The 18,961-nt window shown below is 39.4% G+C and overlaps 1 protein-coding gene across 8 annotated transcripts in view; it reads left to right on the top strand.

Annotated features, from left to right (window-relative positions):
- The window catches only part of GPAT2 (glycerol-3-phosphate acyltransferase 2, mitochondrial), a 137,465-nt gene that overhangs the window by 99,174 nt on the left and 19,330 nt on the right, over window positions 1–18,961 (top strand). For all 8 annotated transcript variants that reach the window (XM_033947452.1, XM_033947451.1, XM_033947450.1 and 5 more), the window contains 3 exons: window positions 4,926–5,074; window positions 6,199–6,276; window positions 18,255–18,386. In XM_033947452.1, coding sequence (XP_033803343.1) covers window positions 4,926–5,074; window positions 6,199–6,276; window positions 18,255–18,386 — 359 coding nt within the window. The remainder of the gene's footprint in view (window positions 1–4,925; window positions 5,075–6,198; window positions 6,277–18,254; window positions 18,387–18,961) is intronic.

Here is an 18,961-nt window from a genome sequence, read left to right as displayed (position 1 = left end):
AGCTTCTATGCTCTCGGGTATTATTTTCACCTCCCTGCGAAAATTAAAGCTGGTAGTCCCTCCAGCCTCCTCGTCCCAGTACTCGGTTATGAGTAGCTCTGTGACTCTGACCACGTTCTTTCTCTCGCATACAGACGTTACCATGCTGTTTGATATCAGAGTTATGCTCAAGGACTTAGCCTATGCTCTCTCTGCCTGACACGTGCTCTGGATCAGACAGTGGGCAGGTGACTCTACCTTTAAAGCTACACTAAGAAAACTTCCTTTTCAGAGGCAGATGCTCTTTGGCAAGGGCCTAGATGACCTGAAGGCCAGTGCTGTGAACCGTCGCCCCAAGGCCTTACCAGACAGTAGGCCCGGAGTTCAGGTGGGGCAATTTTTGAGGCTTTCGAAGAGTCCGTCCTTATGCAGGAGGCCAAACAACGCAGAGACCCTTTCAGGGGCCACCCTTTCAGAGGTTCAGTGGGGGAAGGAGACAGCAAGCCTCAAGCTCTTGCTTCTTTCCAAGAAATCACAATGATGCCAGGACAGGGGCTAATCCCCCCAGGTACTGGGCAAGCTGTCAGCCTTTTAGTCGGTCTGAATTCAGACTGGCATAGACCGCTGGGTCCTAGACAATGTTCTGGAGGAGTACAAAATTGAGTTTTGTGCCCCCTTGCCAGACTGCTTTGTTGACTCTTTGGCCGGCCAACCAAAGAGAGCCTTCAAAGTTTGGGCTACGGTACAAAGACTACTGGCTCTTCGGGCTATAGAGCTTGTCCTGGATGCAGACACAGGCAGATACTCCATACACTTAATCATGCCAAAGAAAGGCTGAGAACACTGAAGACCAATTCTAGACCTGAAATCAGTCAATGCTGCACTGAAGGTACCACACTTCTGCATGGAGACTGTTCATTTGGTCATAGTGGCAGTGGCGCCGGGGGAATTTCTCATCTCTCTCGATCTGATGGAAGCCTATCTTCACATTCCCATCTTCCTGGCCCACAGGAGGTACTAGTGATTCCATGTGCTGGAGCAGCATTTCCAGTTCTCCACGCTCCCCTTTGGCCTGGCCACGGCACCTCTCACCTTTACCAAGGTAGTGGTGGCATCGCACCTCCACAAAGCTGGGTTTCAGGTGCATCCATATTTTTGCGATTGGCTCATTTAGAGTTCTGTCTAAGGAGGAAGGCAAGCTGGTTGTTTTGAGAGTGGTGCAACTCCTCCAAGACTTGGGCTGGATAGTCAACTTCAAGAAAAGTCAGCTTGAACTGACTTGGCACCTGGAGTACCTGGGAGTCTTGTTTGACATGGCCCTGGGCCAAGTATTTCTTCCAGAGCCCCACAGACTGAAGCTCCAGAAGGAGATTTCAGAGCTGCTACAGAGGCTGGTTCTCACAGCATAGCATTATCTGTAAGTCCTGGGGTCAATATTGGTGACCATAGAGGTGATTCCTTGGGTCAGAGCACAAGTGAGACCCTTCCAGACTCTCTACTCTCTTGATGGTCCCTTCAGTTGAACTTAGTTGTTGTAACAGCTACTTGGAACCTAGATCTGCAGTGAGACCACCATAAGATAGAGGCTGTAGTAGCTAGATGCAGAGGAAGTCCAGCAGAGTCACAGGGTCTGTGACAGCACAATGACCCTGGGGAGGGAAGTAGAGACCATAGAGGGGCCCTATTGGGGCCTCTTCCCCTGGCCTTGGCCTCAGGGCTGAATGCCAGATGTGCCAGGAATGGACCTCCTAGTTGGTGGCTGGAGGCTTGCAAGGTGGGCCGAGCTGTTGGATCCCCAGGTGAGCTGGGTGAGAAAGTTGCAAGGGTTGCCTGCATGGCCTCATAAGCATGCCAGGTGGCGTCTTGCTTAGCGAACAGGGAGGCAAGAAGCTCACTTGTGGCTGGCGAGGACAAACATAGCACCCCTCAGAGATGTAACCTCTTCTTGAAGGTCCGCAGTGTCTGCTCTGAACAGGACCTGGTTCTGGTGGATGATGTTGCCAACATCCACCATTTGCTGGCCCAGCTCAGGGGGGGGCCAAGATGTTGAGGCAGGGCTTGATGATCCTCCAGGTTATCATCAACCTCCACCTCAGGTCAGTGGACCCACCATTTATAAACTGCAGACCTCACAGTATACCCTGAAGAAAGCCACAGCATGATTGCTGAAACGTCAGTTTCTACCTAACAAGACGCAGTGAGACCCAGAAACCTACAACAAGCACAATGCCAGCTGCAGAAACCTCAAAGAACAAGTATTTCCTTAACTTACTCCTGTCCCCTTCATGTTCATCCTATGCACCCTCATTCCAGAGAATCTCTTTCAATTGAAAGAGATTCATCTCCTATGCATTTAAGCCATAGAGGTATTTACATGTCTATCATAATCTCCACTCACCAGCCTTTCTTTCAAAGTATACATATTAAGATCTTTAAGTTTGGCCCCATATGCCTTATGATGAAGACATTTAGTAGCTGCTCTCTGGACCAACTCCATCCTGTTTATATCTTGAAGGTGCGGTCTCCAGAACTCTGTGAGGTCTCACCAGAGGCTTATACTGAGGCATTACCACCACCTTTTTCTTGCTGGTCATTCTTCTTCCTATGAACCCAAATATCCTTCTGGCTTTTGCTGTTGCCTTTTCTACCTATGTGGCCTCTTTAAGATCCCAATATACAATCATCCCTAAGTCTCATCTTTCATGCACAGAAGTACTTCACCCCTTAATCTGCTCCCTCAAGTTTTTGAAATCCACGTTCTTGACCCTGCATTTTTTAGCTGCCAAATTCTAGACCATTCTTCAAATATTGCTAGGGCCCCCATCATGGTATCCACACCATCAGGGATATTTGCCCTATTTCAGATTTTCGTATCATTTGCAATGATGTAAATCCTACCAGACAGCCCTTTTGAAATATTGCTTACAAAAATGTTAAAAAGAATTGGACCAAGAACCACACCACTTGTAACCTCCCTTTCCTCAGAGCGAGCTCCACCAATTAAATAGGTGACCATTTTAATGACTGATTTTCGTTTTCATTTGGGTAAGAGCTTGGACTGGGGAGATTTCTACTTTTTAACTTTAAACTGCTGGTCTTTCACACTTACCTTCAGCTTTTGGTTGTAACAGACATAGAAAATTACTGCTTTAATACTTGGTGGAGACATACTGTGTCTGAATTCAAGAGGGCCTGGGATAGGCACATGGAATCTCTCAAAGAGAGAAAGAGATAATGGTTGCTGCAGATGGGCAGACTAAATGGGCCATTTGGCCTTTATCTGCCATCATGTTTCTATGTCTATCTCAGTGTTTCTCAACTTCTTCAAGCCAAGTACCCCCTAAGTCTAACAAATTTTAATGTTAATTATCATTTATATTTGTGGGTTTTTCAAAGAGGTCAAGGCAGATGACTTTAAAATATGCAATGTCATCTCAGTAACATCTATAGTAAAATAGACAAATATAGTGCAAAATATAGACAGCAGATATAAATTCTCAAAACTGACACATTTCGATGACTAAATTGAAAACAAAATCATTTTTCCCACCTTTGTTTGGTGATTTCATTAGTCTCTGGTTGAACTTCCTTCTGACTGTGTGACCAATATTTTTTTTTTCTGCTTCCTAGACGCTTCCTCTCCTCCGGACCTCATTCCCTTCCCCAACCAACATCTTTCTTTGTCCCTCCATGAGTCCAACTTTTCTTCCTCTCTCCTCCACCCCCATTGGCAACATGTCTCTCTCTCTCTCTCACTGTCCTTTTCTCATTCCCTCCTTTGCTACAAAGGTAGTGGGGAAAGAGAGAGAGAGATGCACCACTCCCTCTACTGCCACATCCAACATTTCTCCCTCTCTTCCCTCAGATCATGTGCAACATTTTTCACCACTGCCCACCAGCCCATGCCCAACATTTCTCCTTCTATCACACCTCACCAGCACCATGCCACATCTCTTCATCACTGTGTCCAACATTCCTCCCCCTTGCAGCCCCTTCAATCTGTCCCTCTGTTCCCTCTCCACCACCATATCTAACATTTCTCCCGCTCATCCTTCTCTTCCTCATGCATCTCTACTTCACTCCTCTGTCTCTCTATGCCCAATTTTCCTTTCCCCAAGTGCACCATCTCTTTCTCTCTCACTCAACATGCCCAACAATTCTCCCTTTCTATTCCCTCCCTCCCTCCTATGTCCCAAGTTAGTGCCTCCTTCCTCCTTCCCTTGTGTCCCCAAGTTCATGCCCCCTCTTCTGTTGCTTGAGTTCATGCCCCCCTCCCTGCCTTCCAGCCTTTGTCCCAAATTCGTGCTCCTCCCATGTCCAAATATGCTTCTTCCCCCCTCCATTCTCCCTTTGTCCTACGTTGATATCCCCTCTCTCCCTTACTCACTTGCTCTAGGGCCACACCCGCTCCCTTCAGGGCCATCCAGCTGGGCTTCTCCTTCCTGCCTTCAACCACACTTGTTGTAGGGACGGGGGCAATGGCTGACCTGCAAGCCTTCCCTCTGACGTCAGCTCTGATGTTGGAAGGGAAGGCTTCCGGGTCAACCAGAGCAAGAGCCACTGCCCACATCCCTGAAAACAAGTGCAGCTGAAGGCAGGAAGGACTGTTGAGGTAACTGGGATCCCTGGCTGACCCAGAAGGCTTCCCTCCGACATCAGCTCTGACATGGGAGGGAAGCCTTCTGGGTTGGCTTTGGTGATGCAGCTGGAGGGCAGGAAGGAAGGTATGGGATCCCCAGCGGCATTGACAATTGAGGAGGAAGGGGGAGGGAGACCCATGCAATGGTGTGTACCTCCCCCCAAAGTGGCTCACTTACCCCTAGGGGCACTGGTCTCTCTCACCTTCTTTTCAGCCTGTGCAATATATTATGATACCATCTCTTTTACATTGTCTCTGCAGTCTGTACACTGTGCTGTTGTAATACTCCTTTGTGTTCTTGCTGCAGCCTGTGCAGTGAACGCACTGCTCACAGAAAAAGCAACCTTTGTTAGCCCTATGATGTCTCATCTTGATATCCTGCTTGACGAGGAGCACCTTAACCAGAAAATTCATTGTCTCTTTAACCTGCTGCCCAGAGACATCCTCTTGCTGCCAGTGAGTACTTGTCCTGTATTATAAAGTGGAGCTACTGTCTCTCTCCCCCTTTCTGTCTGCTTCTTTATCCTTGCCTCTCCTGTACTCCATTGTTTAATACAGTGGTACTTAAACCTGTCCTGAGGACCCCCAGCCAGTTGGGTTTTCAAGCTATCCCTAATGAATATGCATGAGGCATATTTTTATATAAAAGAGGTGACAGGCATGCAAATCTGCCTAATCGTATCTGCCTCATGCATATTCATTAGGGATATCTTGAAAACTCAACTGGCTGAATGTCCCCCAGGTTTAAGAACCACAGATTTAAAACATTGATATCCATCTAATAGACACCTGATCTTTTTATGTGCAGACTGGGTTTAGTTTGTAGTTCAGTCAACATCAGGCGATTCCTTGGATGAATTACTTGCTGTCTGGGAGAACTTGTAAGATAAAAGTGACTAAAAGGAACAGTTCAGTCCTGTATTTGTAGTGCTGAAGTGATTTACTAGGACTGTGAGGAAAGAGACACTGATGCTTGTCCTTTGATTCAGACTGCCTGGGCAGAAACAGGAAGTTCTGATAGAGGGCGGGACATGGCAGAGGAGAGGCTTCCAGGTTAGCAGCAGGCAGCTGTAGGAATCGCTGCCCTTAACCCATTGAAGCAAGAGAAGAGCTGCAGCCAAGTGGTCAAAGAGCAGCATGTAATTCGTGAGCCACAGGTTGCCGACCCCTAGTCTAGTGCAATGCTGATCAAATTTCTTCTGCTGTGACCCCATTATCATGGCCTCAAAATTTGTGACCACTGGAGGCCTACCTTCCATCCATGCTGCTGCTTCTAGCCCTTCTACAGCATTACAGCTGTCATATCCTGCCTTCCTTGGAGCCCATGCACGCCTAATTATAATATGGGCTCATAAGGAGAGGTATAGGCTGATGAGGATTTTTTTTAGGTTACAACCCACATTTTGAGAATCCCTGACTTAGTATCTAGCATTGCTGTGACATGGTTGTGGGAGTTGGTAAGCTTGTGGGGTCCTCTCTTATGGTGCCATTTTCTTTGGGTTATTCTGCAATGTTGTGTGCTATTTTGGTTTCTAACTTTGCTGAGGTTTACAAATTTTTACTCCCGTGCTCTCTTTCAGCCCTGTTGTTCATCCTATGCTTTCTGCCAGGATGTTCTGGATACGATGATTCAACATGGGTTGCTCATCATGAAAGAGGTACAGTCTCTGCTTCTAAGAATTGCTAAGGAGCCTGAACTTGGGCATATGAACATAAGAATTGCCATACTTGGACAGCCCGAAGGTCCATCAAGCCCAGCATCCTGTTTTTAACAGTGGCCAACCCAGGTCCCAAGTACCTAGCTAGAACCCAAGTAGTAAAACAGATTTTATGCTGCTTATCCTAGGAATAAGCAATGGCTTTCCGCAAGCAATCTCAATAATGGCCTATGGACTTAGGAAATTATCCAAACCTTTTTTGAACTCTTCTAAGCTATCTGGCTGGGGAGGGCTTCAATGGCTGGGATGGTTTAGATGGGCTGGAGTGAGCTTTGACAGAGACTCCAGTAGATAGAATCTAAGCACACTACTGGACATAACTCTGGGGTTCTGGCCCCAAAATATCTAAGAAAAAGGACCATTTAAATTAAATTATTAATTTATAGAACATATATGGTTGGGCAGACTAGATGGACCATTTGGGTCTTATCTGCCATCATTTACTACCTTACCACATTCTCAGGCAACAAATTTCAGAGTTTAATTATACATTGTGTGAAGAAATATTTTTTACAGTCTGTTTTAAATCTACTATTTAGTAGCTTCATTGCATGCCCCCTAGTCCTAGTATTTTTGGAAAAAGTAAGCAAGCGATTCGCATCTGTCCTTTACACTCCATTTAGTATTTTATAGACCTCTAGCATATCATCCCTGAGCTGTCTCTTCTACAAGCTGAAGAGCCCGAGCCGCTTTAGCCTTTCCTCATACAGAAGACATCCCGTCCCTTTTATCATTTTCGTTGTCCTTCTCTGATTCTGTGGGGCTGTATCTTGTCAGTTTCATTGTTTAAAAAAAGATAAGTGCCACAACTTGTAGTGCATGTTTAAAAGATTTAGGCCCTGATTCTCCAAAAGTGCGTCCCGATTTTAGGCAGCTGTAGACGTCCTACAGCTGTCTAATTAGCCAATCGGGATGCACGTTTTAAAAAAAAAAAAATGCTCCCCAGGCAGGCCGCCCGGGAGAGGCGTCCTATACTAAACGCTGATTCTGTAACCGGCGTCTTTAGAGAATCGGGTTAAATTAGACGCGGCCGCTATACTTATGGCAGCAAAGGATCTCCCTGCTGCAATATGTATAGCGGCCGTGGTTATTGCGGCCGCCTGTCCCATCACCGACAGGAGAATGCCTAACTCCTCCTGTCGGAACCCCGAGCCCCCTCCCCCCCAAACTCGTAATCGCCGACAGGAGGATGCCCAACTCCTTCTGCCGGAAAGCCCAACGACCCCCCGCCCCAACTAATCTCCCTCCCCCAACTAACCTTTCAATGTTGGTCAGCTGGACGGGTCTTGCTGCCGTCCAGCCGACGGGTCTGCCTCATGGAAATGAGACGGCACGCCCCTTCCCGGCCCATCCCCGCTAAATCTAAGGCCTGATTGGCCCAGGCTAGGCACCTTGGCCAATCAGGCCTTAGGATTAGTGGGGATGGGCGGACCCGCTATGCCTAAGGCCTGATTGGTCCAGGCTTCTACAACCTGGGCCAATCAGGCCTTAGATTTAGCGGGGATGGGCTGGGAAGGGGCGTGCCGTTTCATTTCCACGAGGCAGACCCGTCGGCTGGACGGCATCAAGACCCGTCCAGCTGACCAACATTGAAAGGTTAGTTGGGGGAGGGAGATTAGTTGGGGCGGGGGGTCGTTGGGCTTTCCGGCAGGAGGAGTTGGGCATCCTCCTGTCGGAGATTACGAGTTTGGGGGGGAGGGGGTTCCGGGGTTCCGACAGGAGGAGTTAGGCATCCTCCTGTCGGTGATGGGACAGGCGGCCGCGGCAGGGAGCATCCCTTGCCGCGATCAGTATAGCGGCCGCGTGTACTTACAATGTAGACCAGCATTTTGCTGGCCTACATTTTAAGCGTATCTTCCTCTACTAGGGAGACGCGTAGGGCCGCCTAAGTTCGCCTAAGGCCTGTAGGCGAGCTTAGGCATCTTGCGGGTCTCCCTAGGCTCCCGGAGGCGCCTTCAGGCCTGCCTGGGGAGCAATTTTTTAAAAAAAACGTGCATCCCGATTGGCTGATTAGACAGCTGTAGGACGTCTACAGCTGCCTAAAATCGGGACGCACATTTGGAGAATCAGGGCCTTAGTGCTCTGTTAAACGTTTTGAATATTACATCAACGTAACTTGTTCTGGAGAGTTTTTAAAACCAATTAAGTTATTGCCCTTTCAAGTTGAGGGTTTACTGAGGCTTTTTTCTTCCAGTATTTATTTAAGCATTTACCCAAGCATTTGTCATATTCTTATTTTTCAGCTCTTTTGATAGTTTGATAAATAGTGGGGTTCCCCAGGGGTCTGTGGTAGGAGTGCTGCTTTTTAACATATTTATCAATGATCTAGAGATTTGAATAATTAGTGAAGTAATAAATTTGCTGATGACACCAAGTTGTTCAAAGTTGTTAAATTGCAAGAAGCTTATGAAAAATAGCAAGATTATCTTATGAGACTGGATATCAAAATGGTAGTCAATATTTAATGTGAGTAAATGCAAAGTGAAACCAAAAAAACACTGTGGAGTGACGATGTACCTGAAATGGACTTTATTGAAAATATCAAAGTTAGGGGGCGTGGCTTAATGCGAACACAAATGGTTGTGTGATCGTGAAGCTCCTCATCATCTAGGCAATAGAATGTAAAAAAAATTTTCCCTTCTGGATAATTTCATAAAAAAAAATATTTACTAAAGAAGCGGAACAAATGATAAAAGACAAAATCATCTTTTGCTGAAGTTAAAGTGAAGTCTAAGGTAATAGGAATCGGAAAGGCAGAGCGCCGGTTTTTTTTCTCGGCGGTTCAATGAGACTTGAAACGGCAAGGAAAGTGAGTGAGTAACTGACAGAGATGGTGGGGAAATTTTGAAGAAAGATTGTGTCCCGATATAATTTAACGGAACCCATAAGAGGGAAAATATTGAATTGAATTGAAAGTTGTCCTCCTTTGACGATACTGAAGATACTGAAAAGGGAATTGAGTGAAGAAAACTGATGAGAGAGGATTAACGGCATTTTCTCACTAATTAAATACCGAGGCGCTGAGAACAGATAAATGTCAGTTTACTAAAGTAAAAAAAAAAAAAAATTACTGAATTGAAAATTGCTTTACTCTATCAAAGCTGCGATTGGGCTTGTGAGAGAGGAGCCAAAAGAAAGGATTAACGGCATTTTTCTTAAAGCTGAAGTAACGTGACATCGGGATATTTGAGAAGCGCTGAGAATAGATAAATGACAGTTACTTCAAGATTACCAAAGTAAAAGAAAATTACTGAATTAAGTGTTGATCTCCTCGGTCTGGGCTGCGATTGGGCTTGTGAGAGGAGAGCCAAAAGAAAGAATTACTGAGTTTTTTTTTTTGTTTTTTTTTCTCAGCGCTGTAGCAGTGTGTCATCGGAGGAGAGTGACTGGCGGAAATAGTAATATAAATCTGTAGAAAGATTTGACCCGCCGTTTCTGAAAGAAACCTAAAGGAAGGAAAGATTGCTGGATTGAGTGTTGCCCTCCTCCATTGAGACTGTGACGGGGCTTGAGGGAGGAGAGCCAGAGAGAAAGATTACCGACATTTTTATTTTTATTTTTATTTTTTCACAGCAATTGAACTGGAGACAAATAACTGACAGTTGCTCTAAGAAAACTGAAATAGAAGATTTGAGTCTGTTTAAAGATTGTGATGGTCTGACATTGATAAATATCAATCTTTAAAATAAAGTGGTTATAAAATAACCTTCTTGTCAATATTAAAGTGATAACAGACCCTAAAAGAGAAGTGTTCTTTCTCAATACAAGATTGGGACAGATAACTAAGAAAAAGAAAGGGAAAAAGGCTGGGAAAGAAAAAGAAAAAAAGGAGAAAAATTTCTACTTCAAAAGATAGAACCAAATTCTGGAAGAAAAAGGATTAAAAAACTTAAAACACCAAATCTAAACCTAAGAGACTAAACTTAAGAAAGGAAAATTTTTGAAATTTCCTCATCATTTTTTCTAAACTGATATAGCAGGATATTAAAGACAAAACTACTGAAATAGTGACTTACAGAGGTTCTTGTGTCATTTAACATCTGTGAACAAAGTAAACTCCATAAAAATAACAACATGGCAACTACCAGACAAAACAAAAATGAAACAGGCACGTCAGCAAAAAGACAAAAACAGGATCAAATAACACCAAGCAAGATCCCACTTCCAACAGAAGAACCTGACATATTGAGTAAAGCAGAAGTCATGGAAGAACTAAGACAAATCAAACAAATGCTTAAGGAAACTGTAACCAATATGTCTGAAATGAAGGAAGAAATATTAAACATTCATAGACAAATGGAAAGTAATAACAAAAGAACAACTGAATTGGAATCTAGAATGGAGGTCATGGAACGTGAAACAAATAGATGCAAAAATGATAATTTGGAATTGAATAAATTAAAAGATCAACTGGAAGACTATGAGAATAGAGGAAGAAGGAAAAACATTAAACTTTTTGGAATACAAGAAAATTTAGAAGGAAAAAATCCCATAATTTTTCTAGAAAATTTAATTCCAAAAATATTACAACTAGACTTGAAACAACCACTTGAAATAGAAAGAGCGCATAGGATCCCAGTTAAAAATACAGAAAATAAAGGCAGGCCAAGACCAATAATTTTCAAAATGCTTAGATACCAACAAGCATTAGAAATATTAAATGCGGCAAAGAAAGACAAAAATCTAAATTATAAAGGATCTAAAATATGGTTCTTACCGGACTTTGCCAAAAATACAGCAAATAAAAGAAAGAGACTATTAGACATGAGACCTCAACTAAAAGAAAAAGGCTTTAAATATGGTCTATATTATCCAGCGAAAATGAGAGTATCATCTGGAGACAAATCCTTGTATTTTGAGGATCCAGAAAAACTAAAAGCTTTTCTTTCTAAACCAGAACCTATGATATTTTAATATAAAATTTAAAGATGGTTTTGATGACTTTATGAAATAATTATAAAAATATGAAATATCGAAATATCTGAAGAAAGAAAATGATATAAAGAAAAGGCAATAAAATTTATAAGAAAGAAGAACAAGATATAAGAAAAACATTAATAACATACTAAATATATGTTCAAGATGAAATTTTATGATGTAATGATAACACCAAAGAAATATAAATTAAAAACTGTTAAATGGTTAAAGATATATCAATGAAATGTTATGAAAATATGACTAAAAATATTAAAGATTAATATAAATAGATAGAGGGGAAATTTGATTTAATATTGAATGCCTAGAGGGGAGGAGAATGTTTGGGTTGCATTTCCAATGTGTATCCTTAAGCAGCCATTGTATTGGGTGGGAAAGGGAGGGAAAAGGAGAGTATTTACTATAAAGATTAAGGAAATAATAAACAAGGGATTATATATTTTAGGGGTAAAAATGTGTGTCGTGAAAAACATTTTTAGGATTCTGAATATGAAAGAAGAGGAGAAAAAGATTATAATGAAAAGTATTAAAATGTATAATGTTTTTTAAGATATATTCTATTAATGTCAATGGCCTAAATCACGTAATAAAAAGGAAAAAAGTATTAACATTTTTAAAAAAGCAAAATGCGGATATTTACTGTCTGCAGGAGACCCATCTTAGTAAAAAGGAATCACAGAAATTATCGGGTGGGTGGGTAAAAGAATGTTTTTTTGCTCCAGCAGAGGGTAAAAAAGCAGGGGTAGCAATTCTTATAAATAAAAAATGTATGGCCAATATTAAGGTAAAAAATTCAGATCCACATGGAAGATGGATACAAATTGATATAGGTATGGGAAATGATGCCCTGACGTTGTTCAATATATATGCCCCTAATTTGAATCAATCAGAATTTTTTAAAAAATTACAGAATATGATGTTACCACTGGCTGCTTCTAATTTAGTGGTGGCTGGAGATTTTAATGCTGTAATGGATCCATTATTGGATAAAAAACCAGGTAAAAATATAAAATCTTTAGGTTTAGAAAATTTGGTTCAATCATGTGATTTGAAAGATATATGGCGTATTCTTCATTTTAATGATCAGGAATTTTCATTTTGTTCACAGGTTCATAAATCATTTTCAAGAATAGATTATATTTTTGTTTCAACAAATAAAGTACAACAGGTGTTTAAAGCTTCCATAGATCCTATTATTATATCGGATCATGCGGGAGTATGGATAGAATTACAATTAGATCAATTAGAGAATGATAGACCTCTTTGGAGATTTGATAATGCATTGCTTGTGGACGACAAATTTTTGGAAAATTTTAAAACACAAATTAACGATTTCTTTCAAATAAATTTAGTGGAGGATACATCTATAGAGAATGTATGGGATGCATTTAAAGCAACTATGAGGGGTAATATTATATCATATTCAGCTTTTATTAGGAAACAGATTAAAATACAATATTTAGAATTAGAAAAAGAAATAAAAATATTAGAAGCTAAATTGATAAGTAAATGGGAATATGAAGTTTTGCAAGCTCTTTTAAAAGCAAAAGGTAAATATAATGAATTAACTTCAAAAATGATAAGAAGGGATTTGTTTTCCAAGCAAACAATGTATTATGGAAATTCTAATAAGGCGGGGAGATTATTGGCAAATTATCTTAAAGCAAAAAAAAGAAGAACTAATATTAATGGAATTAAAGATGATAATGGTATAATAACAAATCAAACTAATATAATATTAAAACAATTTTTAAAATTTTATAAAGACCTGTATTCTTCCGAGCCTTATTTGGAGAAACAAAAAGATGGGAAAAATTTTTTAGATTTAATTAATGGACCTAAGGTTCCTGATCATATAAAACGGAGTTTAGATGAACCTATATCATTAAAAGAATTAGAAACAGCATTGAGATCTCTTAGAGTTGGATCCGCTCCAGGTGGTGATGGTTATACAGTAGAATTTTATAAAACATTTCAAAATATCCTTTCCCCATATTTACTAAATTTATATCAGACACAACTTATAAAAGGTAATATTAAAGGTACTATGGCTGAATCAATAATAATTGTTTTGCCTAAGCCAAATAAAGATCCTACTTTGGTTTCGAACTACAGGCCTATATCTTTGATAAATGTTGATAATAAACTTTTGGCGAAAATTTTGGCTTTGAGATTAGCCAAAGCTCTCCCACATATTCGCAATCATGAGAAATCTGAGACAAGTCCGAAAATTCTTTGAAAGAACACAATTCCAACTTATAGTACAATCCCTAATACTAGGGATATTGGACTACTGCAACATCCTATTCCTTCCTTGCTCAGCAACTACGATTAGACAACTCCAAACAATCCAAAATACAGCTTTGAGACTCATCTACTCATTGAAAAAACATGACCACATCTCTGAAGCCTTCATCAACTCACATTGGCTTCCAATCCAAGAAAGAATCCAATTCAAATTCTACTGCATATTATTCAAAACCCTACACGGAGACAGTCCATCATACTTGAACAATCGCCTCATCCAAGCACCCACTACAAGACAAAGAAAAACGCACGCCCCATTCATACCCCCCCCAATCAAGGAAGTAAAAAGAACAAAACTTCACGACGGCCTCCTAGCCACCCAAGCCGCAAGGCTGGACAACCAGATCTCCAACCTCTTGATGACCACCCCAGACTATAGGACGTTCAGAAAAGAAATAAAAACCACACTTTTCAAGAAATTCCTGAAGCAGCAATAACTTCACGACCGTTTAGTAAATCTAAAACTGACATTTGATCTACCCACTACTGCACTAATAATAACAAAAGAAATTCCACTATGACCACCTATTAACTCTTTTACAAACCACCTCACCCTCAACAACCTGCTAAATGTTTATAAGACCTACAACTTACCTCTCTAGCTAATCATTGTAACTCTGTTTTTTTTAAACTAACCTTTTGTAATCTGCCTTGAACCGCAAGGTAATGGCGGAATAGAAATCCCTAATGTAATGTAATGTAATGTAATATTATAGATATGCATCAAATGGGTTTCGTTGCTAAAAGACATTCCTCTAATAATACTAGACTATTATTTCACATGTTAAACTTATCAAAAAAAATGGATGAACCGGCTTTTACAGTTTCATTAGATGCTGAAAAAGCATTTGATAGAGTAGAATGGAATTTTATGTATCAGGCTTTAGAATGGTTTGGTATAGGTTCTGGATTTATACAAATGGTAAAAACATTGTATAGCTTCCCGATTGCAAGACTAAATATTAATAATAAGATATCTGATGGTTTTCAATTGCAGAGGGGAGTTAGACAAGGTTGTCCTTTATCTCCTTTGTTATTTGATGTTGTATTAGAACCCTTATTGTTAGCAATACAGCAAAAGAGGGAGATACAAGGTATTCCATATTCAGATATGGAATATAAAATTTCGGCTTATGCTGACGATATTTTGCTTTATTTGAGAAATCCAGAGTCAACCTTATCTTCTTTATTGGAATTAATTGATAAGTTTGGTAAATTTTCAGGTTATAAAATTAATTGGAATAAATCTGAAATTATACCCTTGAATGTTCATTGTGTAAAAGGATTATTTGATACTTTTCCATTCATATGGAAAGAAGAAGGATTTAAATATCTTGGCATTCAAGTTAAAAATACAATTGAAGATACAGTAAAAGAGAATGAAAAATATATATTAAAAAAAGTTACGGAGTTATGTGAGCAATGGAACCCATTACATATTTCTTGGTGGGGAAGAGTTCAAACTATTAAAATGATGATGTTACCTGTAGTTTGCTACCAAATGAGTATGATACCTATTTATTTTCAGGGGTCCTTTTATAAAAAACTTAATAGCATTTTAACAAAATTTCTTTGGCTTGGCAAAACACCTAGAATAGCTTTAGTAACTTTGCAAAAATCAATTAAAGAGGGAGGGGTAAATTTTCCAAATTTCTATAGGTACCATCAAGCCTATATTCTACGTCAGGGTATGTATTGGATCCTCCCAGAACTTATAGATAATACACCAGATTGGTTATATTTAGAATGGCGCCTTATGTTTCCCCTAAATTTAGTTCATTTGCCAAGTATCAACATACCTAGAAGATACAGAGAAAATAAATTATTAATGGATACTTGGAAAACATTGAGGTTTATTGATAAATTAACACCAATCCCAATAAACAAATCAACTAATCAATCTATATGGATAAACTCCAAGATCAAAATTGGCGGAGCTCAAATCCTTTGGAAGAACTGGATTATTGCAGGCATTAGATCTTTAGATGATGTTATTTCAGAAGGTAAACTGCTGGATTTTTCACAATTGCAACATAGATTTGGTCTTAATAAAACACAAAGTTTTAAATGGTTGCAATTGAAGCAGGCCATTCAGGTTGGGTTCCCTGAATGGAAAACATTAAATAATCAATATAGTTTAAAGTTCTTATGTTTTCAAACAGACTTCCTAGGACATCAAGCCGCATTGTGGTATAAATTAATATCTGGATATTTGAATAAAAAACCAAAAAATGGTCTAAGAGATATTTGGAGCATTGAGATTGGACATCAGATTAATGCATCTCAATGGCCACTAATTTGGTCTTGGAGAATGGGATGTACAGTGTCAGCATCTATGAGACAAACTTGGTTCTTTTTATTACATAGAGCTTTTTGGACCCCTACACGTTTGCAAAAATTAGACAGTTCTAAGTCCAATAAATGCTGGCACTGTAATCTAGAACCAGGGACATTAGATCACTTACTATATCATTGTCCCTACATTAAATCTTTTTGGAATTCAATTTGGCCACAAATTAATAAATTGATGGAAAATCATATAGCAATATCATATGATACAATATTATTTGGAATGATGATGAGAAAAAAAAGTCAAATTTCACCAGAAAATAATAAACTTTTATTAATAATGACAGGGGTTGCCATTCAACATATAACCAATAATTGGAAAAATTATAATAACCTGAATTATACATTTTGGTGGAATACAATATGTCACATATTTAAAATGGAAAGAACAATAGCAATACAAAGAGGGACATATACCAAATTCATAAAAATATGGGGGCCATTGACAAAATACTGTAATGAATAAATAATATGGTTTTTCTTCTTTTCTTCATTTCAAGATTTTTTTTTTTTTTATGACACACATAGAGGGGGGGTAAGGAAAATAATTTCTAAATAATATGTTATAATATATTATACAATATGTAATGTATGAATGAAAAGTAATAGAAGGGTGGGGGGAGGGAGAGGGGATAAAATTTATTTAGAACATAATGTATTAGATATAAAAATGTTATTGAATATTCATTAATTGTATTATAACATGTTGCATATTTTTTGTAAAATTTGAAAATTTAAAATATTATATTAAAGTAATAAAAGGGTGGGGGGAGGGTGAGGGGGAAAATCAAATTTAGATATATAATGTATTAGATATAAAAGTGATAATATATATTTATCAATTGTATTTAATATTTTGTACACTTTATGTAAGATTTGAAAATAAAAAATAATGGAAAAAAAAAAAAAAAGAAAATATCAAAGTTCCAAAGATACAATTAAATAATCCACATAAAGATAAAATAATCCACATAAAAACCTAAAGGACCTAGTCCGCTGAAAGTGTAGGACCCAACACAGTCCGCATTTTGACAAAATAGTCTTCTTCAGGGATCCCTGAAAGTCCTATGTTAGTAGATAACATGGAAAAACTGATATGTGGAGAATCGTGGAAAAAACGCTGCTTTGGTTTCAAGCAGTGTGTTTTCCACAATTCTCTACATATCAATCTTTCCATGTATCCATTATCCCTTTTTTCACTGTTGTGACACTTTTGTGTTGTATTTTCTTTTGTTTTCTCATTTCCCTGTGCTCTTTCTGAAAGTCTGCACGTTCTTTCCATCTTTTCCCATAATTCTAAATTTCCCTCTTCTCTTCAATATTCCCTTCCTGTTTCTACCTGTTTGTGTGTGGGCATTTGTCCCCTCCTCACTCCTGTTTCTCACTCTGTAAGTGTGTAGATTGGAATAATGAATATTTGGACAGTGAATGAGTAGGTCCCTAGTAGCTGAAGAGAGGAAAAAGGAAGCATGGCATTCTTCCTCTTCATTCACTATCACATCCGTTTTGTATGTTTCTCCCTCCTTTAGGACTATGATGATGAAAAGTATGTATGCCTTTCTTCCTGATCTTTCAGATTCAACTAACTTTTTTGGCATAATTTGTATTTATTGCCAAAATAGTAACAGAGAGGTAGATGTTTACAGATTTACTGGCTGAGCAAGATAATAATATAATAATAATATAACAGTTTATATACCGCAGGAACATGAACTTCTATCTGGTTTACAATGATTAAAAATGCTACAAATTGAGTAGAACTAACAAATTTAAAAAGCTAGTGACTAACAGCTCTAGACTAATAGCTCTAGAGATCAGTTATTGTGGAATAAGATTGTACAAATCAGCTAATTTTAACTGCTTATCTTCAGATGAATTTTCAGCTAAACCTAGGTACTAATTGGATTGAAAATTCAGGCCAGCAAGGGGAATTGTGGTAGTGTGTACCATTCTGGAGCAGGTGTAGGTTTCATGTAGTATAATAGCATGATTTATCATATGAGCCAATGAAATTAGAATCTCTGCTTTTATTTCTGAAAGCTGAGGATGTTGGATATTTCAGGCAATGAGAGTACTTTTAAGATGAAATTATTTTCTAATAGTATACTTTATTATATAATAATGCAGCTCCAAGTTAAAAAAAAAAAAGTGATTTAGACTGTAAAATAAAAAGATCTTATTTTCATGCTTTGGTAAAAGGTTTTAAATTATTTACAAACAAATTTACTACATAACCATTTTACAGATAATCCTTTCTCTTGCAAGATGGTCAACATTACTTTTATATTAATTTCTGTTCCTTTGACACTCTCTCTCTCTTGCTGTAGGCTCCCAGTCAAGTGCCAGCCTGTGACACTGGCAGACGGCGTTTCACTGAGAAGCTGATGTGGAAAGCAATGGATGATTTTGATGACAGTGACAGTGATTACAATGAAGATATTGGAAAACGCCTCTTCACAGTACAACTCATTTTTCTCTTTCTCTTATAAGGATGCTGTCGATATACAGATAGATAGAGGATTACTATACAGGTCCTGGACCTGATGGGCCGCTGCGTGAGCGGACTGCTGGGCGTGATGGACCTCTAGTCTGACCCAGCAGAGGCACTGCTTATGTTCTTATGTTATGTTCTTATGTACAGTGTGGTTTAAGTAAGCAGGAGAGGCTCTTGTTTGCTTAAACTACATTGAGCTGGCCAAGAATCAAAATTGAGAATACTGCTGAATATTGGCTCTGTCCTCTCTAGCACCCATTGGATAGTGTCAACGTGATCTGGGGACAGAGTTGGGCAGAACTAGAAATTATATGAGCACCAGTGTCAAGCCAATTTTGAAGAATCAATAAGGATGGTGTTGATATACAGTGTGGTTTAAGTAAGCAGACGAGGCTCTTGCTTGCTTAAACTATGTTGAGCTGGCCAAGAGTCACGTAGCGAAGGTGAGCACTATCCAGGCAGACTCTCTCAATCACTGAACCCTAGATCCAGAAGAGTGGTCCCAATCCCAGAGGGTATTGCAAAATTGTTGTGGAATGC

The sequence above is a fragment of the Geotrypetes seraphini genome, chromosome 6 (assembly GCF_902459505.1).
Source record: "Geotrypetes seraphini chromosome 6, aGeoSer1.1, whole genome shotgun sequence".
Classification (NCBI taxonomy): Eukaryota; Metazoa; Chordata; class Amphibia; order Gymnophiona; family Dermophiidae; genus Geotrypetes; species Geotrypetes seraphini.
This window is presented reverse-complemented; position numbering and strand designations above follow the sequence as displayed.